Genomic DNA, 23,873 nt, shown 5'->3' on the forward strand with positions numbered 1-23,873 from the left:
TTTTAACCGTCTAAACGACACAACAGCTGAACACCGTGATAGTATTAGTGATCATTACCGTGTGTCACTTAAACAGGTACATATTTAAAAAATATAACAAAATAGACAATTTTCCTCACAACTTATCCTCAGCAGTGTAGAACTATTGTGAAGGAAAGACGGGACTACGGAAGCCTAGGAGGCGCAGAAGAGGTGAAACGCAATTTCCGCAGGAAACAGATTTAACTCATCAAAATAAAAATCACACACTCAACAGGATCGTTGAATAATAAACAAAAATAAGATAAAATACATTGAAAATAAGAAATGACAAAGTGTATTTCTAACTCCGTTACACACAATCTACATGAATAGATTGAAACAGATTCACTTTTAAGAAGTGAAGAGATGTTTACTAATCACCTCCTTCAAACTAAAGTCTCTATCAGACCTGTTGCTTTGACACACAGACCTTCAGTGCTGAGATCTTCACTTCATTCACAGTGTTAATGTATGGAAACATCTTCTCAGTGAAAGTGTGTGTGAAGGTGTGTATGTGTGTGTTAGTATCAGGATCAGAGAACGACAGCTTTCCTCTGTTCCAGTCCAGATTCACTCTGATCCTCTGAGGATTCTTCTGCACGACGAGAACAGTGGATGGAGCTGATGGTGACTGTGATGAGTATTTACCTTTATAGAACACTATTCTCCATAATCCAGACTGTATGTCTCTCTTCCTCTGAACAGACTCTGCTAACACACCCAGACACCAGACTGTACTGTCTCCTACCTCGACATCCCAGCTGTGAGTCCCAGAGTTAAATCCCTCAGAGCCCAGAACAGACCGGTAATCATCAAACCTCTCTGGATTATCAGGAAGCTTCTGTCTCTCTCCTCCTCTCACACTGGTCAGATCTTCAGACAGGATGAGTCTTGAATGAACAGTGTTTGGGTCCAGAACCACAGGAGTGTAGGAGACCAGGTCCTTCATCTTGGTCCAGATGTTGAAGGTCAGGTTGCCCAGGTGTTTGGCCTCGTCTATCGGAGCTCCTGAGAGCAGCTGTGGATCCTCCAGCAGGGGGCGCTGCTGGACTCGTTCCACTGCAGCCTTGTAGTTGTTGAGGAATGAGACGTCTTCAGCTCTCAGCTCGTCCTCTGTGGCTCTGACTGTGTCTGAAAGAGCTGCTATCTCTCTGCTCAGAGCCTCCATCTCCTCCTTCATCATCTGACTCTTCTGCTCCTCTTCCTCCCTCAGTGCAGCCATCCTGGCCTCCTCTTCCTCCTCTAGAAACTGGTGAAGCTTCTTAAACTGATCCTGAATCTGCCTCTCTGTGCGTCGGGCCTGGACCTTCATGTGTTCTGCTGTTTGATCAGACTCCTCTTTAACTTGTTCAAAGACCTTTAACTTCTCCTTTAAGGGCTCCAGGGATCTCTGGAGATCCTCTTTGAGATCCTGAGCAGCTTCATCGATGGGTCTGAATCTGTGGTTATTGTGTGTTTTTGAATCTCTGCAGACGAGACACACTGGCTGCTGATGGTCCAGACAGAAGAGTCTGAGTTTCTCAGAGTGCAGACTGCAGAGAGTCTCTGGAGCTCTCTGGTCTCTCTCCAGTAAGAAGGACTCACACAGGTTCTTTAACACCAGGTTACAAGGTGGTTCCCATTTTGAAGATCTTCTCTTACAAACTGGACACTCCTGAGTGTGTTTCTCTCTCCACCATCTCTTCAGACAGCCTTTACAGAAGCTGTGGCTACATGACAGAATAACAGGATCTCTAAAGACTTCCTGACAGACCAGACAGCAGAGATCCTCCTCTGATCTGGAAGCCATGTTGTCTCTGAGTGAAGCTGAAACACAGAAAGTACATGAGTCATGGCTCCCTCCTCCTCTATAGCTTCACTGTGTTGAGTCAAACTCACATTCAGGGTGTGGAGTGTCAGCAGGTTGAAGCAGCAGTGTTGTAGTGTTCCTCTTTTCTCTCCTGCAGCTGAACTCACTCAGAGGAAGTTGTTAGTTTGGTCTGAAGGTGAATCTGATCGTCTCTCTTTCAGTCTGTGTGTCTCTTTAGTGAAGAAGAAGCACAAACTGTTTGTCTCAGGTGAGTCAGGTGAGGGGCGGAGCTTTGTGACTCCTCCTCTGCTAAACGCTTCACCTGGAGCACAGAGGTGTGTTTCATTGCAAAGTCCAAAAGAACACCGACCAAACCTCTAGAGATTACTGATTAACAACATTTCATCTGAATCAGTACATTTTAATCTTCATGGAGCTCATAACATATTAAAGTGTTGCAGGAGTTTGAGTTCAAAGGTTATTTGGCACAGTTGCCTTCAATAAAAAAGGAGTGTAATGCAATAATGTCGAGCAAAGATCACACAAAACCAGATGAGATTCAAGTCTCTATTGTGTTACAGAAGCAGGAAATGTAAATGTTCTGTAAATGTACATTTTAAGCTGCCTGTTGAAAGATCTTGTAATTATATAATAATGGATCAGGAGATAGGATGCTATCATCAGAGCTGTGTGTCCTCAACAAGGGAGTTGAGGTTGATCTCAGTGGGCGTTGGGTTACAGGAGCGTCGTCACCGATTCAGGTCGTGATCTTCACTCACGGACTCTGCAGGTGTAGCAGCGAAGTGGAAAGTGTCCACTGAGGCTCATGTGTTTGGTTTTCATGGAGGACAAGGTTCTGCTTCTTAGCTGACCGTGACTTCTATGAGCACTGGAAGGGTTTGGCAACCGATCAGCAAGTGAGATTGTGCGTCGCTTTCTAACAGAGGCCAGGATGGCTGCACTGAGGGAGGAAGAGGAGCAGAAGAGTCAGATGATGAAGGAGAAGATGGAGGCTCTGAGCAGAGAGATAGCAGCTCTTTCAGACACAGTCAGAGCCACAGAGGACGAGCTGAGAGCTGAAGACGTCTCATTCCTCAACAAGTGTGATCATAGAATGGAGGAGCTGTGGGTTTTTTTCTTTTGTCAATCGTAAGTTTACAGATAGATAGATAGATAATGTGTGTTTTTTTGTAGACTTAATACTTACAATATGCAATAAGTTAAGATATTTCTGTATAATACTGATGTACTATATTGAATATTGTTTTGCTACTACATTTCACTTCATAATATATTACACTTTTATACCCTAATATGTATAATGTACCCGCAATTTTTTTAATAAAAAAAAAAATGTATATTTTACCATGTCATGTCATACTTTTATACAGTGGGTAATCGGGAGAATCGGGAGAATCGGGAGTTTTCCCGGTGGGCCGCTTCACTTCTGGGCCGGTCGAGAATTTTATTTATTGACATTTGTCACGTTAGTCCATCTTCTCTTAAAGTGGGCTACACACGTTCCGCATTCTCACACCGCAGCCTCTGCATGGGTTGTACCATGCGAGGAAGTTCTCCCCTCCCAAATAGAGTTGGTTCGGTCCATAACCCGTCTTTTCCAAAAAGTTTTCTCAGATAGGCTACCGATAGCTGGGCCGGCCCGACCGCAACGATACGCGTCAGGGAGGATGGACGGAGGAAGAGGGCAGGAGGGGCTGATCAAGCCAGGTTGAAAAAAAGAAAGGCGTTGGAGGAGGATGCTCCAACGCCTATTCCCAAGCAAAATATTAAATTGAATTATTAAATATTAGCCTTTTTATATCACCCAAAATATGGCGATCCATAGACTTTGCAAATATTGATATATCATATTGATATTGATATTGAAGTATGCAGTAATATGATTTTTCTTTGTAGCTTCGGAGCAGCAGATAAGAGTCTCCTGCTGAAAATGATGAGCCTGACATTTGCAATGAGGAGGCCATGACTACAGGGACAGGTAGAGAGGATAACAGAGGAAACAATGTGAATTAAAGGTATATATTGTAAGAAAGAGCAGTATATGTGAAGTTTGTATCTTCAATTGCAAGGCGCTACTGATGACGACAAAAAAATGTCCCCTTGGGGATTAATAAAGCATATATTCATTCATATGACAGTACTTGATGAACCAATATGCATTGTTTGCTCAGAAGTGGGTGTAGTAAAGGAGTAAATCACCACTATATAATACTTGTGCAGAACAATGGTAATGACCATGACAATGACGGCCCCATGAGGTCTCACTCCAACAAACCTGGCCTACTGCCTAATTCATGTTAATCTGCACAGAGAAGGAAATCCTCATGTCTATAAGCAACGACACAGTTATAGATGCAGTGGCTGAAACCAGTGCACTGCTTAGGCGGTTACTGATGCTGTAGATGCTGTTGCTGCTATTCACAATGTAACTGTATACTGTACTGTGAGTTGAACTGTAAATTTTAGTTCAATATGCCTCTTTGTTGAAGAGTGGGATACGTTTCAAATGTTTGAATGAGGGCCAGTAGTCAGGCAGGAGCCACCACTAGAGGGCCAGTAGTCAGACAGGAGCCACCACTAGAGGGCCAGTAGTCAGGCAGGAGCCACCACTAGAGGGCCAGTAGTCAGACAGGAGCCACCACTAGAGGGCCAGTAGTCAGACAGGAGCCACCACTACAGGGCCAGTAGTCAGACAGGAGCCACCACTAGAGGGCCAGTAGTCAGACAGGAGCCACCACTAGAGGGCCAGTAGTCAGACAGGAGCCACCACTAGAGAGCCAGTAGTCAGGCAGGAGCCACCACTAGAGGGCCAGTAGTCAGACAGGAGCCACCACTAGAGGGCCAGTAGTCAGACAGGAGCCACCACTAGAGGGCCAGTAGTCAGGCAGGAGCCACCACTAGAGGGCCAGTAGTCAGACAGGAGCCACCACTAGAGGGCCAGGAGTCAGAGAGGTGCTTAGATAATTAAATAAAACATTGAGAGACACTTTTCTGTCTTGTGCGATTATAACATATTTATAAAGACACAATATATTTTTCAGTGGTAGGCAATTATCAGTGCAAATTCCTGCAGTTGTCAGAAACTTTGTTCATTGAGAGGGCATGTGATGAGATAAATGTAATAGGAATTTCCAAGATAATAAATGTCCTGTCAAGTTTTGAACTATGTTTCATTACTATATTGAATATTTTGGAGTTCCTCAAGACTTTGCATCATGTTCTTTTCTTGTATTTTGTAACCTCAGGTAGTTTATTTTTTGATGAAAGAGCCCCTTTCTATGGTGTAAGAGCCATTTTGTTATTATTTCATTTTGTTTAACCTTACACCACTTGGGGCGTAGGGCTGTTGTCAATTAGGCAAAAGGTAAATATAATCAGGAGGATCAGTAGGACAGGTATTGCTGTAACGGCAAGAGCAAACAAACAGTTTTTGAATGTGTGATAACTCATGATAACCTGTGATAATAAACATTATTATTCATTTTAGTCTATGGTTTAGTAAAATAGATTATGACAGAGAACGTCTCCACATCGTCAATTGTACGCATCTCTAAACTGAGCAAACAGCAATGTAGTGGCCTTTTTTTTGATAGGCAACAGGTCACTACATATGGTAACACGCATATAGCGTGTTAACATATTGTGTACGGGCTTTTATTGTGAAGGGAAAAACGGAAGAAGTGTGGAGGAGGTTGGAGTGAAGAGGAGAGAAGAATAGAATTCCGAAACAATATAATAGCTTACAATCGCTGTATAGTAATAGTGTGATGATAACAAATCCCTGTCCCGTTCTCTGGTGTCTCTTTCGATCTGTTGATACATATTCCATTGCACCATGACACCATAGCACCAAATCAGCAATGTTGAATCTACTTGTATCAGATTCATCTTACATGCTTAGTGACAGAACAACACAGGATGCCACATGACAGGATAAGACAAGACGAAGTCTTGACACAAACCAACGACACGACCACGGTCAAAACCTGTTTGCTTCAAATGACATTTGGCACGCAGGTTATTTATGTAGGGTACAACAGATGTCCTGTGTACAGAATGAACAATTCTGTTCATTCAATGGATATGACAGAAATGATTAATATAATGACTAGTAGGCATGATGAAAAAGTTACAACTACCAAAAATACCAGCAGCAGTGGATATAGTAGAATAATAATAGAAACAGTAAGTGTATTTTCAATGCCAATATTAATAAATAACAAGTAATAATAACAATGTTAATAGCAGTAGGTGTTGGCCCGGACCAGGATCCAGATATAACCACGGTCCATGTAAACCATGGCTGCAGTTGTCTGACAACTACTGGCACTTCTCTGAGCGCTGTCACTCCAGGAGAGGTGTGCATGTTCAGGTTTACCTGGTGGAAAGATTATTCCAGTGTTTAGCTTAGACCAACAGTGCCGTCTCCTCAAAGTAGTCTCATAATGGTTGTATAACAGTATGACATGACATGGTAAAATATATATATTTTTTTTTTATTAAAAAAAGGCGGGTACATTATACATATTATGGTATATAAGTGTAATATATTATGAAGTGATTATTATTTATTTAACACACATAAAAAACTCACATTATCTATCTATCTATCTATTTATACCAAAAACCAGCAGCTCCTCCATTCTATGATCATAAAACTGATTTACGGCAGCTGACCTGTTGAAAATGTGGCTCCACCCACTCAGCTTGTCAGCTTCCTGGCGAGTGACGCTCGCTTGCCGCTGTTGAACAGCGAGTCGCCGCAGACACGCTGCAGACACGCCGCAGACACGCCGCAGACACGTCGCAGACACGCTGCAGACACGCCGCAGACACGCCGCAGACACGTCGCAGACACGCTGCAGACACGCCGCAGACACGCCGCAGACACGCCGCAGACACGCCGCAGACACGCCGCAGACACGTCGCAGACACGCTGCAGACACGCTGCAGACACGTCGCAGACACGTCGCAGACACGTCGCAGACAGGTCGCAGACAGGTTGCAGACACGCCGCAGACACGCCGCAGACACGTCGCAGACACGTCGCAGACACGTCGCAGACACGCTGCAGACACGCTGCAGACACGCTGCAGACACGTCGCAGACACGCCGCAGACACGTCGCAGACACGCCGCAGACACGCCGCAGACACGCCGCAGACACGTCGCAGACACGCTGCAGACACGCTGCAGACACGTCGCAGACACGTCGCAGACACGCTGCAGACACGCTGCAGACACGTCGCAGACACGCTGCAGACACGTCGCAGACACGCTGCAGACACGCTGCAGACACGTCGCAGACACGCTGCAGACACGTCGCAGACACGCTGCAGACACGCTGCAGACACGTCGCAGACACGTCGCAGACACGCCGCAGACACGTCGCAGACACGCCGCAGACACGTCGCAGACACGCTGCAGACACGTCGCAGACATGCCGCAGACACGCTGCAGACACGTCGCAGACATGCCGCAGACACGCCGCAGACACGCTGCAGACACGCCGCAGACACACCGCAGACACGCTGCAGACACGCTGCAGACACGTCGCAGACACGCCGCAGACACGCTGCAGACACGCTGCAGACACGTCGCAGACACGTCGCAGACACGCCGCAGACACGTTGCAGACACGTTGCAGACACGCTGCAGACACGTCGCAGACTCGGCGGCTGGCCGACGCCTGCCGCACGCTTGCCACTGGGTGCCGGTGCCACAAGGAGGAGCTCGGCCTTATTGCTCCTGATAGCAGAAGTTTCTTCCAGACTCTAAAGCTGGAGACCTGTCCCAACCCCTAAGGGCTGGGACAATCTCTATTCAGACTGAGATCTGATGAAATTCTTTTTCAGACTAAGATCTGGTGAAAATCCCCTTTTTTTGTCTCTCTTTGTGCATCAGCTCTTGAACCTCACAGACACACTTAACCCCTCCTCCTTTTCTTCAAGGGTCAATCCTAGATGGTCTCTAAGGTCAACCACTGAGCGTTTGTTGCCAAATATGGTAACACTGGCTGCTGGATCCTATTACACAGGAGAGCTTTTTACAATACCCATAATATAGAAAAGATTATAAAACATAGCAACTTATAGCATCCTATGCATTTTATGTGGTCTAATCACAAACTATAATTGAAATAAAAACAAACAGTATATATGTTCAATGGTTATACAGAAAAAGAAAATGATCATACATTTATAATAGTTAGACACGCAAAACAACATGATTTATACAAGGAAAATATACGACAGGGCGGCCGGATCTAGATAATACAAATGGCGCCAAATGAAACAGCCACAAAACGTATATTTCAACCGTCTAAACGACACATCATCTGAACACCGTGATAGTATTAGTGATCATTACTGCGTGTCACTTAAACGGGTACATTTTTAAAGAATATAACAAAAATAGTGCAACATCATTTTCCCCACAACTTATCCTCAGCAGTGTAGAACTATTGTGAAGGAAAGACGGGACTACGGAAGCCTAGGAGGCGCAGAAAGAGGTGAAACGCAATTTCCGCAGGAAACAGATTTAACTCATCAAAATAAAAAATCACACACTCAACAGGATCGTTGAATAATAAACAAAAATAAGATAAAATACATTGAAAATAAGAAATGACAAAGTGTATTTCTAACTCCGTTACACACAATCTACATAAATAGATTGAAACAGATTCACTTTTAAGAAGTGAAGAGATGTTTACTAATCACCTCCTTCAAACTAAAGTCTCTATCAGACCTGTTGCTTTGACACACAGACCTTCAGTGGTGAGATCTTCACTTTATATGGAATGTAAATGTATGGAAACATCTTCTCAGTGAAAGTGTGTGTGAAGGTGTGTATGTGTGTGTTAGTATCAGGATCAGAGAACGACAGCTTTCCTCTGTTCCAGTCCAGATTCACTCTGATCCTCTGAGGATTCTTCTGCACAACGAGAGCAGTGGATGGAGCTGGTGGTGACTGTGATGAGTATTTACCATAAAAGAACCTTATTCTCCATAATCCAGACTCTATGTCTCCCTTCCTCTGGACAGACTCTGCTAACACACCCAGACACCAGACTGTACTGTCTCCTACCTCGACATCCCAGCTGTGAGTCCCAGAGTTAAATCCCTCAGAGCCCAGAACAGAACAGAAATGATCAAACCTCTCTGGATTATCAGGAAGCTTCTGTCTCTCTCCTCCTCTCACACTGGTCAGATCTTCAGACAGGATGAGTCCTGGATTAGCAGTGTTTGGGTCCAGAACCACAGGAGTGTAGGAGACCAGGTCCTTCATCTTGGTCCAGATGTTGAAGGTCAGGTTGCCCAGGTGTTTGGCCTCGTCTATCAGAGCTCCTGAGAGCAGCTGTGGATCCTCCAGCAGGGGGCGCTGCTGGACTCGTTCCACTGCAGCCTTGTAGTTGTTGAGGAATGAGACGTCTTCAGCTCTCAGCTCGTCCTCTGTGGCTCTGACTGTGTCTGAAAGAGCTGCTATCTCTCTGCTCAGAGCCTCCATCTTCTCCTTCATCATCTGACTCTTCTGCTCCTCTTCCTCCCTCAGTGCAGCCATCCTGGCCTCCTCTTCCTCCTCTAGAAACTGGTGAAGCTTCTTAAACTGATCCTGAATCTTCCTCTCTGTGCGTCGGGCCTGGATCTTCATGTGTTTTGCTGTTTGATCAGACTTCTCTTTAACTTGTTTAAAGACCTTTAACTTCTCCTTTAAGGGCTTCAGAGTTTCCTGAAGCTTCTTCTTGAGTTGTGGAGCAGCTTCATCGATGGGTCTGAATCTGTGGTCGGTGTGTTTCTCTGAGTCTCTGCAGACGAGACACACTGGCTGCTGATGGTCCAGACAGAAGAGTCTGAGTTTCTCAGAGTGCAGACTGCAGAGATCCTCCTCTGATCTGGAAGCCATGTTGTCTCTGAGTGGAGCTGAAACACAGAAAGTACATGAGTCATGGCTCCCTCCTCCTCTATAGCTTCACTGTGTTGAGTCAAACTCACATTCAGGGTGTGGAGTGTCAGCAGGTTGAAGCAGCAGTGTTGTCGTGTTCCTCTTTTCTCTCCTGCAGCTGAACTCACTCAGAGGAAGTTGTTAGTTTGGTCTGAAGGTGAATCTGATCGTCTCTCTTTCAGTCTGTGTGTCTCTTTAGTGAAGAAGAAGCACAAACTGTTTGTCTCAGGTGAGTCAGGTGAGGGGCGGAGCTTTGTGACTCCTCCTCTGCTAAACGCTTCACCTGGAACACAGAGGTGTGTTTCATTCCACAAACACCTCCACACCTCTACAGCTCACCGGTTAACAGGTTTTACCTCATTTCATCTGCAGGAGGAACGGTTTCACCTTCATGGTTTCCTGTTTCCTGTTTCTGTTGGTAATAAATAGAGATCACAATCATTTTATTCCTACAAACATGATTCAATATTAGGGAATATTTTACTCTAAAAACTTCTCAACATCATGTTTCCACGTTACGTAACCTGATCAGAGGTCTGATTGACTGATCGTATGTTCACGCTTAACGTTTTTATATCAAACACAAAGATTTTTTTGCAAGATGGCGCCGTGCCAGCGGCTGCCTGTCGCAGTAGCTGCCTGATGTTTCTTTATTTTATAGTCTTTTTTTTCCACTTTCCTCTCTTCTTCTTTTTCTTTTATTTCACGTTTGGGTTAAACTACGCCAGGACAATGGACCGTAACTTTTTCTCAACCTTCTCGTGGCTTTCTGACTACTTTTCCGCATGTAACGGAGAGCCACAAACAAACAATGACTGGGACTAATGTTTTTTCTCGCGCTCAGTTGATTGCGCTGTGCAAACCGCAGCCTGGAGCCGGGCCTGTGATCCCTCTGGAGCTACAGAGAAGGGCTCGGGGCTGCAGGTCGGGTGCCAAAAGGAGGGCGAAAAAGAGGAAATACAAGCCCTCGGTACCGGTAATTATAACGGGGAACGTGAGGTCTTTGGCGAATAAGACGGACGAGCAAGGCGCGCTGGTAAAGACTGAGAGGATCTTCCGTGAGTGCAGCATCTTGTGTTTCACGGAGACATGGCTGCACACGGATTTTCCGGACCACAGCGCGTCGGTGCCCGGCTTCAGGACTGTACGGGCGGACAGAGACGCTACACTGAGCGGCAAAAAGAGAGGGGAGGGATTGCAGTGTATGTGAACGAGAGGAGGTGCAATCCCGACCATGTGTGTGTGAAGGAGTGTTTCTGCAGCCCGAACATTGAACTGTTAGCCGTGGGGATGCGCCCGTATTATTTGCCGAGAGAGTTTACGTCTGCCATTGTTGTCGCCGTTTACGTGCCACCATCAGCTGATGCTGAGGAAGCAGTGGACACCATCCACTCCACTGTATCTGGACGGCTGAGTCAACAGCCAGGTGCTTTTATGACAATAACTGGTGACTTTAATCACACAACACTGGACAAAGCTCTGCCTACTTTTATACAGTATGTTGACTGCCCCACAAGGAACAATAAAGCTCTGGACCTCCTGTATGCAAATACTAAGGATGCATACAGGGCCACTGCCCTTCCCCCCTTGGCAGGTCCGATCACGACCTGGTCCTGCTGACACCCAGGTATGTTCCTCTGGTGCAGAGGCTGCCTGCGACCTCCAGGACTGTTAGGAGGTGATCTCAGGAGGCTAACTGTTTCTTCAATAGGTTTAGTTCACAGCCCTCATCCGTCTCCTCCTCTCACCACACCTCCACACCTCCCCCTCTGCCCCCCCTGTTGAGCTGCACTTTCGCTGAGCCCTCAACACCCGATGGCTCTTCCAATGAGCCCTCAACACCCGATGGCTCTTCCAATGAGCCCTCAACACCCGATGGCTCTTCCAATGAGCCCTCTACAACAATGGGCTCCTCCCTCCTCCCCCCTCTCTCTGTGACGACTGACCAGGTGAGAACACAGCTGGAGAAACTCCACCAAGGCAAAGCTGAAGGACCTGATGGCATCAGCCCCAGGATCCTAAAGACCTGCGCCACCCAGCTGTCTGGTGTCCTGCAGCACCTGTGACGGTTCCCTAGTCTGCCTGTCTCCTTGTCTGTCTCCTCCAGGTAACAGGTGGGGTGGGATCACCCTAATAAGAAGCACCCGCTGGAGTGGGGAGATCAACCTAACGGGAGGCACTTGGGCCCGGTGCTCCGCGGGGATAAAAGCTCCGCCTCGGATCTGTCAGCCTGTGACATGGGGCGTGGCTCTCGCTGGCTGGGCACGGTCCAGGAGAGGCCAGCCAGGCCACAGCGGTCTAATGTTCTGTCTATGTTTCGTCTATGTTTCGGGCAATTTGGGTTTCGCCAACCACCTTGTTTAGCTAATAAAGCCGCTTTGTTTTGAAACGCTGCATCTCTTGTGCATTTTGTCGCGGCGCCTGAGCCGGGTCGTGACATGTGGGGGCTCGTCCGGGATCCTTTTTGCTGCGTGAGTATTTGGTCACGCAGTCTGGCGTGTGGGATGCGAGAGGTACGGGATGTTGTTCCGTGTAAGTGTTTGGTCGAGCAGTTTGTGTGCGTGTCTCGTTCGTGAGGTGCAGTAGTTCGAATCGGTGTCGATGGGCTAAGTGTTGTCTGTTTGGGGTGCTTGCAGCATTTGACTGTGTTTGAAGCGGTGTCCCCCTGTCAGGTGCAGCGGCGTTACTCCTTTGAGTTTCGTCATTTTTGTTTTGTTTTAGTATTGTTGTGGTGACCGCGGCTAGAGCGTCTTGTCTCGGGAGCACTTCCATGGTGCAGGGCAGTCGCCAGTTTCTGGTTGCTTTCCCTCGCCACCGCGCTCAAGTGCATAAGTACCCGCCGCCATTAACCACATGAAGACTAGGGTTGAGCTTTTTTTTTTTAGTTAGTTGGTGGGTAGGTAGTCAGCTAAAGGGGCGCACTGCTGAATACGTCAATGGCTGTAGACTGCACACCGGTAGCCTTCGCTTTTTTTGTTGTTGATTGTTTCTGACACTTATATATGGAGAGTGTTAAGCACTTCTTGGCTTCCTCAGAGGAAAATTTGGATCTCTGCGAGAAAGCAACTGCTGAAGATAGCAGAAATGTTTAACTTTGACATTAGTGATACATGTTACTCTCTCTGTGGTATGGCAGCAGCTTCTCACTATGAAGGACTGGCGGTGGCCTTAAGAGCCATGTGAAGAGCTGCTTCCTTGGAAACGTAATGTAGAATGTATGGGACGCGTTCCCTTGAGCCGTTACAAAAAATGACAAATTTAAGGCACGGGTTGTTGGGTGTCTGGGTATTTGGGCCCAGATACCTTGCATGTGTTAAGCTTGGGATCCTGAAGACTACTGCTGCTAAATGGGCAGTATGGTTCATATGATACGCAAGTTGGTTTGTATTTTGGTTCTTGGGTTCATAGTCTAAATGATTCTGTTGAAACTGGGAGCATTGCACAGCCTGCTAGGTGTCTGGGTAGTTGGACCCAGGTACCTTGCAGATGAGTATAGGTGGGATGGGGTGAAGTGGTGCTGTGACCATAAGCGCTACAGCTCATGCCTTGGTGTGGTGGGAGCCGTGTTGTAGTTGGGTTGCCTCTGTATGCTGTGCGTCTGTGGACGACTTGGTTGGCGAGAGCCTTTTGTTTGAGAGGAACCTTTTGGATGCCTTTTGGACCTTTGGATTGGTGCCTATGGTAAGTTACGGTTCTGTGTTCACGACTCGGTCCTGCATCTCTATGCAGGAACTGGCCCTCCCGAGAAACCTTGCTGTGCGGTCTTGTGTTTTCATGTTACGGTGTAGTCGCTCTGGCTTTCCTTCCTTCCTCGGCTCTCACTCTTAGATGCTTCTCCACGTGTGGAAGTTGCTGGGTGGCAGTGTGGGGATGGATTGGCATGCTGGTGAGGGCACTGAGACCAGCTGTTCATCCATGTGACGTTTGGTAATATATATGGATTTCTTTGATTTTTTGTGAAAGATGTCCTGCTTTGGTCTGCTTTTGGCCTACAACAATACGGCTTTATAACAAGTGACCGCTTGCTAGTTTCTCTGTGGATTAATTCAATTCATCACTGTACCATACATACTTTGCTTTTTGCACTTTCTACTGTGTATTTAATTTATTTTATTAATGAATACACTCTGCGGCTGTAAATATAAATATATTCTCCAGTTAGTTGTATTCTATTCTATTTTATTGTGTATATTTAAATATATATATGTGTGTATGTGTATGTATATATATGTGTATGTGTATATATATATATATATATATATATATATATATATATATATATATATATATATATATTTAAATATACACAATAGAATAGAATACAATAGTTAGTTGTATTCTATTCTATTTAATTGTGTATATTTAAATATATATATAATTATATATATATGACTTCATTTTAATTTGTATATATCTTTCATCCCTGTTGCTTCTTTATATATTTGATCTTTTATCTTGTGTGTTTGTATCTTCAATTGTAAGGCGCTACTGAGACGACAAAAAAAATTCCCCTTGGGGATCAATAAAGTATATATTCATTCATTCATTCATTCATTTCAAATCATGAACTCTTTGAAGTCTTAAAATGACCGAATGAAAACAGCAGGTAACAGACACGCGAGCGAGCAGGTTAAAGCTTCGAGAGCGAGCAGGTTCAAACTTCAAGAGGGACTTTTGCTCTCGCGAGCAGGGATTTTGATTTGCACGCTCTCCTGGAGCTCATTTGCGCTCTCTAGTTTTGGTATTGATTTGCCCCCATACCCTCGGCTCCTGTGAGGCCGCCTGTGAGTGCTTTGGGACGGCGGAGGGGGCGGGGCTCACGGCGGAGGGGGCGGGGCTCACGGCAGCACCCGCTGCTCGCTGAGGACAGTAACTGCAGAACGATACGTGCGCCGCTTTCTCGTCAGTCTCCAATAACACACAAAAAAGTCTCTAGATTTGTCGCTAGTCTCTTTTCACAAAAAGAGTCTCCAAGAGGGTTTGGAACGTCGCCAGATATAGCGAGAAAGTCTCCAAGTTGGCAACACTGCGTAACAAACTGTTTCCTGCTTCTCTCTGATGACGTCATATAAGGGGCGGAGCTCTGTCGGCCCTCAGATGAGTTTCAACTGAAAAGGGAACAGATGATAAATATGATCAATAAGATCCATTACTCTGCTTTGAGATCACGTCTTTAAGTCGACTTTACTTTCACGGAAAAACACACAAAAAACACGACCAGAGTAAATTAATGTTCACTGTTGTTTCTGTCAGTATTTACGTTGTTTGTTTTAAATCATGTTAAAGAAAGACGAGCAACGTCACAGCAATGTCACCACTGTTATCAGCTGTTCTACCACGAATAAAGAATCAATCATAACTTCAAGTATACTCATGAGATCTTAATAATAGTTGTATTTTAATAATATCTGTTGGATGTTCTCATTAGATTAATCTGATGAGATACTTTTAAATGTTACTTATTTTACCGGATTAAAAAACAACAAAGTGTTCCTCTTGCTGAACTGATATTAATACAATATTTTCAGGACACTTTGCAGATTTTCTACTGAAGTTTAAAACATGTTTCCTTTCTTTAAGTTGAGTAAATGTGCTTAGTTACATTCCACAACTTTTAGCATAAATATGAAATACTGTTTTTCTAACTGTCGTCAATGAAAGTGATAACAGTTGTGATGTATTCTGTCTCTACTCAATATCATATAAAAATTAGTGAAGCTGAATAATAGAAAGTACATGAGTCATGGCTCCCTCCTCCTCTATAACTTCACTGTTGAGTCAAACTCACATTCAGTCTTTCTTAGCTTCCATATGTTTCAACAAAAATACTTTTCTGCTTTTACTTCAGCAACATTTTAAATGCAGAACGTTTCATTGTAACAACATTTTGTACATTGTCGTATTTTTACTTTTACTCAAGTAAAAGATCAGAGTACTTTTACACTCTGAAAGGATCTATGTGCTGTTTGTTCATAAGTGTGTGCTGCCAATGCAAGGCTTTGATTTAGTGTGAATAAATATGTGTACGTTAAACACAAAGTTACCAATGGAAGCATGGAGACGTAAAAAAGAAAGAGGCACGTGGGCATTTAGCCCGATAAAATACCTTTACACTATGAGGTGTAAGGATTTTCTCCAACACGTGGTGCTTGCTGTCAGACAGCCAGGCGTTTCCCATCATGCACTGGGCCACGCAGTCGGTGGAGAGTTACTGCGGCGCCTGGCTCTAAAATCGACGGCCGGCTGCCTTGCTCTCGTGAGATTATCGTTGACCACGTGTGCATGACGTCAGAGCAAGCCGGGACCAAGTCGGACACAAATCTACCCGGCATGCACCGGTGATCGGCGCGCAATGCATGCTGGTTAGATTTGTGTCCGACTTGGTCTGACGTCATCCAAACGTGGTCAATAATCTCACGAGAGCAAGGCGGCCGCTGATTTTAGAGCCAGGCGCCGCAGTGGAGACCAATCCCAATCTCCACCCTTAAGGAGCTCCCGCTAACTCTGAGGGTTTAGTTCTGACTTGTACATTGTATACTGTTTTATATACTTGTCTTTTCTTTCACCTTGCATGTACATTAAAGTTAAATGTTTAAATGTATCTTGTTGTGTCTATTTCTATCTTCCTGTAAATTGTTGTAGGAACTGTGTGAAACATTGAAAAAACATAAAACCACAGATTCCTTTTGTGTTTTCTTGATTTCTGTTTTATTTTGAAAATCAAGCAGGAAGTGGAGTTGAACAGACAGGAAGTTAAAGCAGCTCTGACGACTCAGGTTTTACTTTTCAGTTTTACTGAATGTTAACTCATTATTCTGCTCTATTCTTTTTTTTGTACACATGTAACATGTAAGTCGACTCAGGTGATGACTTTTCCAGCATTTATTTGCTCCTGCAGAAGACAATAAATCACACACATTGCCTTCTGGTCTCTTTCTGCACATCAGCTTCCTAAACACGCAAAACAACAGAATTTATACAAGGAAAATATACGACAGGGCGGCCGGATCTAGATAATACAAATAGGCTAAATGAAACAGCCACAAACATAGCTTTTAACCGTCTAAACGACACAACAGCTGAACACCGTGATAGTATTAGTGATCATTACCGTGTGTCAATTAAACAGGTACATATTTAAAAAATATAACAAAATAGACATAATTTTCCTCACAACTTATCCTCAGCAGTGCAGAACTATTGTGAAGGAAAGACGGGACTACGGAAGCCTAGGAGGCGCAGAAAGAGGTGAAACGCAATTTCCGCAGGAAACAGATTTAACTCATCAAAATAAAAATCACACACTCAACAGGATCGTTGAATAATAAACAAAAATAAGATAAAATACATTGAAAATAAGAAATGACAAAGTGTATTTCTAACTCCGTTACACACAATCTACATAAATAGATTGAAACAGATTCACTTTTAAGAAGTGAAGAGATGTTTACTAATCACCTCCTTCAAACTAAAGTCTCTATCAGACCTGTTGCTTTGACACACAGACCTTCAGTGCTGAGATCTTCACTTTATCTGGAGTGAAAATTAATGGAAACATCTTCTCAGTGAAAGTGTGTGTGAAGGTGTGTATGTGTGTGTTAGTATCAGGATCAGAGAACGACAGCTTTCCTCTGTTCCAGTCCAGATTCACTCTGATCTTCTGAGGATTCTTCTGCACGACGAGATCAGTGACTGGAGCTGATGGTGAACATGCAAAGTATTGGTCTTTATAGAACACTATTCTCCATAATCCAGACAGTATGACTCCCTTTCTCTGGACAGACTCTGCTAACACACCCAGACACCAGTCTGTACTGTCTCCTACCTCGACATCCCAGCTGTGAGTCCCAGAGTTAAATCCCTCAGAGCCCAGAACAGAACAGAAATGATCAAACCTCTCTGGATTATCAGGAAGCTTCTGTCTCTCTCCTCCTCTCACACTGGTCAGATCTTCAGACAGGATGAGTTTTGAACCAGCAGTGTTTGGGTCCAGAACCACAGGAGTGTAGGAGACCAGGTCCTTCATCTTGTTCCAGATGTTGAAGGTCAGGTTGCCCAGGTGTTTGGCCTCGTCTATCAGAGCTCCTGAGAGCAGCTGTGGATCCTCCAGCAGGGGGCGCTGCTGGACTCGTTCCACTGCAGCCTTGTAGTTGTTGAGGAACGAGACGTCTTCAGCTCTCAGCTCGTCCTCTGTGGCTCTGACTGTGTCTGAAAGAGCTGCTATCTCTCTGCTCAGAGCCTCCATCTCCTCCTTCATCATCTGACTCTTCTGCTCCTCTTCCTCCCTCAGTGCAGCCATCCTGACCTCCTCTTCCTCCTCTAGAAACTGGTGAAGCTTCTTAAACTGATCCTGAATCTTCCTCTCTGTGCGTCGGGCCTGGACCTTCATGTGTTTTGCTGTTTGATTAGACTTCACTTTAACTTGTTTAAAGACCTTTAACTTCTCCTTTAAGGGCTTCAGGGATCTCTGGAGCTCCTCTTTGAGATCCTGAGCAGCTTCATCGATGGGTCTGATTCTGTGGTTATTGTGTGTTTTTGAGTCTCTGCAGACGACACACACTGGCTGCTGATGGTCCAGACAGAAGAGTCTGAGTTTCTCAGAGTGCAGACTGCAGAGAGTCTCTGGAGCTCTCTGGTCTCTCTCCAGTAAGAAGGACTCACACAGGTTCTTTAACGCCAGGTTACAAGGTGGATCCTTTGATGATCTTCTCCTACAAACTGGACACTCCTGAGTGTGTTTCTCTCTCCATCTCTTCAGACAGTCTTTACAGAAGCTGTGGCTACATGACAGAATAACAGGATCTCTAAAGACTTCATGACAGACCGGACAGCAGAGATCCTCCTCTGATCTGGAAGCCATGTTGTCTCTGAGTGAAGCTGAAACACAGAAAGTACATGAGTCATGGCTCCCTCCTCCTCTATAGCTTCACTGTGTTGAGTCAAACTCACATTCAGGGTGTGGAGTGTCAGCAGGTTGAAGCAGCAGTGTTGTAGTGTTCCTCTTTTCTCTCCTGCAGCTGAACTCACTCAGAGGAAGTTGTTAGTTTGGTCTGAAGGTGAATCTGATCGTCTCTCTTTCAGTCTGTGTGTCTCTTTAGTGAAGAAGAAGCACAAACTGTTTGTCTTAGGTGAGTCAGGTGAGGGGCGGAGCTTTGTGACTCCTCCTCTGCTAAACGCTTCACCTGGAACACAGAGGTGTGTTTCATTCCACAAACACCTCCACACCTCTACAGCTCACCGGTTAACAGGTTTTACCTGGTTACCTGTTGTCAATTACAATATACATTTAATAGACACAACCATCTCACAAGGAACGCTAGCTCAGGTCATTTAATACCTCCAACCCCAAGAACAAACCTCCTCAAACAAACAGTTATTTTTCGTGCAATTAATGCTTGGAATTCGTTACCTCCTCATATCACTCACACTGGTAATAATCTGTCATTCAAAAAACAATTAAAGGCGCAACTCAGGACATCAATCACTTAACGTTTTCCTTTGCTTTTTAGTCATCTGATTTTCTGTATAAGTTATGGTTGAATTGCACTAGGTATCTGACTGTACTATTTTTATTTTTATTCTGTTTGGATTATTTTTAACTGTTTGTTTCACGTTATGTTTTGCATGTTTTTGTATGTATTTTGTCCATTCTGTGGACCCCAGGAAGATTAGCGGCCGCTAAGGCGTCAGCTAATGGGGATCCAGTAAATAAACTAAACTAAACTAAATTAAACTAAACTAAACCTCATTTCATCTGCAGGAGGAATGTTTTCACCTGCATGGTTTACTGTTTCCTGTTACTGTTGCTAATCAATAGAGATCACAATCATTTTATTCCTACAAACATGATTCAACATTAGGGAATATTTTACTCTAAAAACTTCTCAACATCATGTTTCCACGTTACATAACCTGATCAGAGGTCTGATTGATTGATGATCACTGGTAGCATCGTATGTTCACGTTTAACGTTTTTATATCAAACAAAAATCATAAACTCTTTGAAGTCTTAAAATGACCGAATGAAAATATCAAAGAGGGAAATTCAGGTTGATGGTTTTCAAAGTAAAATATATCAACAATTCCAATTGGGAGTTCAATTTCACAGTAAAGTGCTCAGTGGCTTCTAAGACTTAAAGTCTTTCTTTGCTTCTATATGTTTCAACAAAAATACTTTTCTGCTTTTACTTCAGCAACATTTTAAATGCAGAACGTTTCATTGTAACAACATTTTGTACATTGTCGTATTTTTACTTTTACTGAAAGTAAAAGATCAGAGTACCTTTACACTCTGAAAGGATCTGTGTGCTGTTTGTTCTTAAGTGTGTGCTTCCAATGCAAGGCTTTGATTTAGTGTGAATAAATATGTGTACATTAAGTTGTCGATACTTTTACTTCAATAAAGGATCTGAATACACATGAGAGGAGCCATTAGGCATCAAGAGTACTTCAACGTTTGCACATGTGACTGACATTGAGTTACTTTAGAAATTAAATCCTCCATGCACCATAAAACATATACCGTGCTGAGAATGGAAGTTGTTGCAAAGTGTCGGAGAGTCTTCGATGTCCTCTGAGGCTACATCCACACTAATACCAGTTTTTATTTAGTGTGAAACAAATGTACGATAAGTTGTTGATACTTTTGAAACCAAGTAGCGAACGCGGGCGTCTACGTCATCGTTCTTACCAAACTTCTCTGTTTACGTCCGTCCACACTGGGACGTGAACCCACAGTCTCCAAACTCCTCCGTTCTCGGAGCTCTAAAACGATACACAAAAGATACGCGTTTTAAAATTAAAACGTAGTCGTCGTTGTTCCTGGATCGAAGAACAAACTTTTTGGTCCGATCCCAATCTCCCTTAAGGACTCACAGACTTTGAGGCTCCCGCTAACTCCGAGAGGGTTTGGTTCTGTCCCACTGTCACATCGTCAGCCCTTTATGAACCCTTTCCGTAAGTCAGCATTAGATGCCAACTTTGCTCAAGGGAATTACCCACAGTTCATAGCAATGTGACGTTAAACACATTTTATCGGGCATTGGCGACAGCCAAGCATTTCCCATCATGCACTGGGCCACACAGTCGGTGGAGAGCTACTGCGGCGCCTGGCTCTAAAATCGACGGCCGCCTTGCTCTCGTGAGATTATCATACATGTTTATTTTTTTTAATGAAAGTTAAATGTTCAATGAGTCAACTCCTTTAATTAAAGTTCATCTCAACTAAATAGTGGTTGATCTATTTGATAGCAAGATCTTTGTTTATTTCTGCATATGAATACAGACTGAGATTATCTTGTTTACATTATATTCACATCATTTAATTAATAAGACAAACAGAAGGAAACTCTGTTTTCACAGCTCAAACATATTAATACAAGATAAACAGACAAGTACACACATAACATATACACAGATGTATTTATACTCTTACACGTAGCACATTTATACTCACATATTCATTTAAAAGTCCACATTGTCCACATTGATGTAAATACTGTGAAGTTAAAGAAACATGAGCTCAGACTTTAACTGCAGTTCAGGTCAAATGTGATGAATTAAACATAAGCTGTTTACTAACATTACATTATATATATATTTGTATACTTTATATTCACTGTTTAATCCTCAAGAAGACAATCAGCTGGTGTCTGGTTCGACTCATTTAAACCTCCAGGAAACAGAAGTGACTAGAATAAGCCCGGTTTATCTGCTGCGTCCTCCGGTCTGTCCTCCTGTCTGTCCACCATGTAGTACCGGTGTTTCTGGACGTGTTGGTACAGCGTGGTGTACTTGGTGACCCTCCTCATCCTCGGCAGGATGAAGCTCTGAGTGAAGGTCTCTCTGCTCAGAGAGCTCCGCCCCTCTGCTGCCAGGACACTGTTGATGAACTGAAGACAGAAAGTGAAGCAGTTATGCTGCTCCTCATCGAACCTGAGAGACAGACAGGTGGACAGGGGAGGGAGTTAGAGACAGACAGGGCCGAGAGAGAGAGACAGACAGGGCCGAGAGAGAGAGACAGACAGGGCCGAGAGAGAGAGACAGAGAGACAGGGGACAAGGGAGAGACACTGTTAATGAACTGAAGACAGAAAGTGAAGCCATGACGGTGCTCCTCATCGAACCTGTGAGACCGACAGGTGGACATGGGAGAGAGAGACAGACAGGCAGGTGGACATACCTGTGCCAGGCCGGGTCCCACATGGGCCCGTCAGAGAAGCGGTCCAGGTACTGGTCCCACTGAGCCAGCAGGTGGAACATGTCGGGTCGGACCAGAGGGACGCTGACGCAGCGCTCCCACCCGCTGTGGTCTCTACCCACTCCACCCAGGGTGTAGTTATACACAACCCCTACACACACACACACACACACACACACACACACACACACACACACACACACACACACACACACACACACACACACACACACGTTGACCTGAAGGTGACACTAGATGACGAGAGGGGAACATGAACCACAAAATGTCCATCCAACAGCGAGACAGACAGGTGGACAGACGTAGAGACAGACACACACTAGGGTGGACAGACAGACAGGTGGACAGAGAGAAACAGACAGGAGCACACACACACAGACAGGTGGACAGACAGATGACACATAGACAGAAAGGTGAACAGACAGACAGACAGACAGACAGACAGACAGACAGACGGGCAGACAGACGGGCAGACAGACAGACAGACAGACAGTGTGACCTCTGACCCCTGAGTCCTACCTGAAGTGTTGGAGATACCAGTATGCAGATCTGATGTCCCATCAAACTCTCTGAGGACAAAACAGCACATTACTGGTTATACTGGTTTCAACTGGTATGTACCTGTTGTGTGTATATCTGTTTGTGTGTATACCTGTGTGTACTATCCTGCAGTGTGTGTGTATACCTGTGTGTATCTACCTGTTGTGTGTGTCTACCTGTGTGTGTCTACCTGTTGTGTGTGTATACCTGTGTGTGTCTACCTGTTGTGTGTATGTATACATGTGTGCAGTGTGTGTGTATACCTGTGTGTGTCTACCTGTTGTGTGTATATCTGTTTGTGTGTATACCTGTGTGTACTATCCTGCAGTGTGTGTGTATACCTGTGTGTATCTACCTGTTGTGTGTGTCTACCTGTGTGTGTCTACCTGTTGTGTGTGTATACCTGTGTGTGTCTACCTGTTGTGTGTGTATACCTGTGTGTGTCTACCTGTTGTGTGTATGTATACCTGTGTGCAGTGTGTGTGTATACCTGTGTGTGTCTACCTGTTGTGTGTATGTATACCTGTGTGCAGTGTGTGTGTATACCTGTGTGTGTCTACCTGTTGTGTGTATGTATACCTGTGTGCAGTGTGTGTGTATACCTGTATGTGTCTACCTGTTGTGTGTGTATACCTGTATGTGTCTACCTGTTGTGTGTGTATACCTGTATGTGTCTACCTGTTGTGTGTGTATGTATACCTGTGTGCGGTGTGTGCATACCTGTGTGTGTCTACCTGTTGTGTGTGTGTATATCTGTGTGTATCTACCTGTTGTGTGTGTACCTGTGTGTGTCTACCTGTTGTGTGTGTGTATACCTGTGTGTCTACCTGTTGTGTGTGTATACATGTGTGTGTCTACCTGTGTGTACTATCCTGTAGTGTGTGTGTCTACCTGTTGTGTGTATGTATACCTGTGTGCAGTGTGTGTATACCTGTGTGTATCTACCTGTTGTGTGTGTATACCTGTGTGTGTCTACCTGTTGTGTGTATACCTGTGTGTGTCTACCTGTTGTGGTTGTCGTGTGCCGGTGCGACCAGCAGGCAGCAGGAGGTCTTGTGTGCGTTGCTGAGCGGTGAAGGCAGACTCACCGGCGCCTCCTGCAGGCGGCTCCCTCTCAGCTGCTCCCCACAGCTCGGACACTCCTCCGGCACCGAGAAGCAGAAGATCTCCTTCTGGCAGTGACTCAGTCGGATCACATTGAGATCCATCTCTTCTACTCCTCCACTCCTCCTTCTACTCCTCACCTCCTCCTTCTACTCCTCACCTCCTCCTTCTACTCCTCCAGTCCTCCGTTAACTCCTTAAGTCCTCCTTTGACTCCTCCAGTCCTCCTTTAACTCCTCG

The 23,873-nt window shown here is 44.7% G+C and overlaps 3 protein-coding genes across 3 annotated transcripts; all 3 read right to left on the bottom strand.

Moving 5' to 3' along the window:
* Window positions 1–424: 424 nt before the first annotated feature.
* Window positions 425–1,825, bottom strand: LOC306736541 (nuclear factor 7, ovary-like; the record flags this gene model as incomplete). The annotated part of the gene is made up of 1 exon (XM_079218187.1): window positions 425–1,825. Exon 1 carries the CDS (start codon window positions 1,808–1,810, stop codon window positions 425–427), a length of 1,386 nt encoding a protein of 461 aa, XP_079074313.1. The 5' UTR covers window positions 1,811–1,825.
* Window positions 1,826–8,574: 6,749 nt separating this feature from the next.
* LOC306736543 (uncharacterized protein) lies at window positions 8,575–18,634 on the bottom strand (the record flags this gene model as incomplete). Its single annotated transcript, XM_079218189.1, has 4 exons — window positions 8,575–9,799; window positions 10,769–10,942; window positions 16,697–16,725; window positions 17,261–18,634. The coding sequence occupies 4 exons, from the start codon at window positions 18,632–18,634 to the stop codon at window positions 8,575–8,577; spliced, it is 2,802 nt and encodes a 933-aa protein (XP_079074315.1).
* Window positions 18,635–21,464: 2,830 nt separating this feature from the next.
* LOC306736544 (MKRN2 opposite strand protein-like) lies at window positions 21,465–23,738 on the bottom strand (the record flags this gene model as incomplete). The annotated part of the gene is made up of 4 exons (XM_079218190.1): window positions 21,465–21,708; window positions 21,955–22,123; window positions 22,510–22,559; window positions 23,536–23,738. The coding sequence occupies 4 exons, from the start codon at window positions 23,736–23,738 to the stop codon at window positions 21,465–21,467; spliced, it is 666 nt and encodes a 221-aa protein (XP_079074316.1).
* Between the last annotated feature and the right edge of the window lie 135 nt (window positions 23,739–23,873).

Source organism: Taurulus bubalis (genome assembly GCF_910589615.1).
Source record: "Taurulus bubalis genome assembly, chromosome: 5".
Lineage (NCBI taxonomy): Eukaryota > Metazoa > Chordata > Actinopteri > Perciformes > Cottidae > Taurulus > Taurulus bubalis.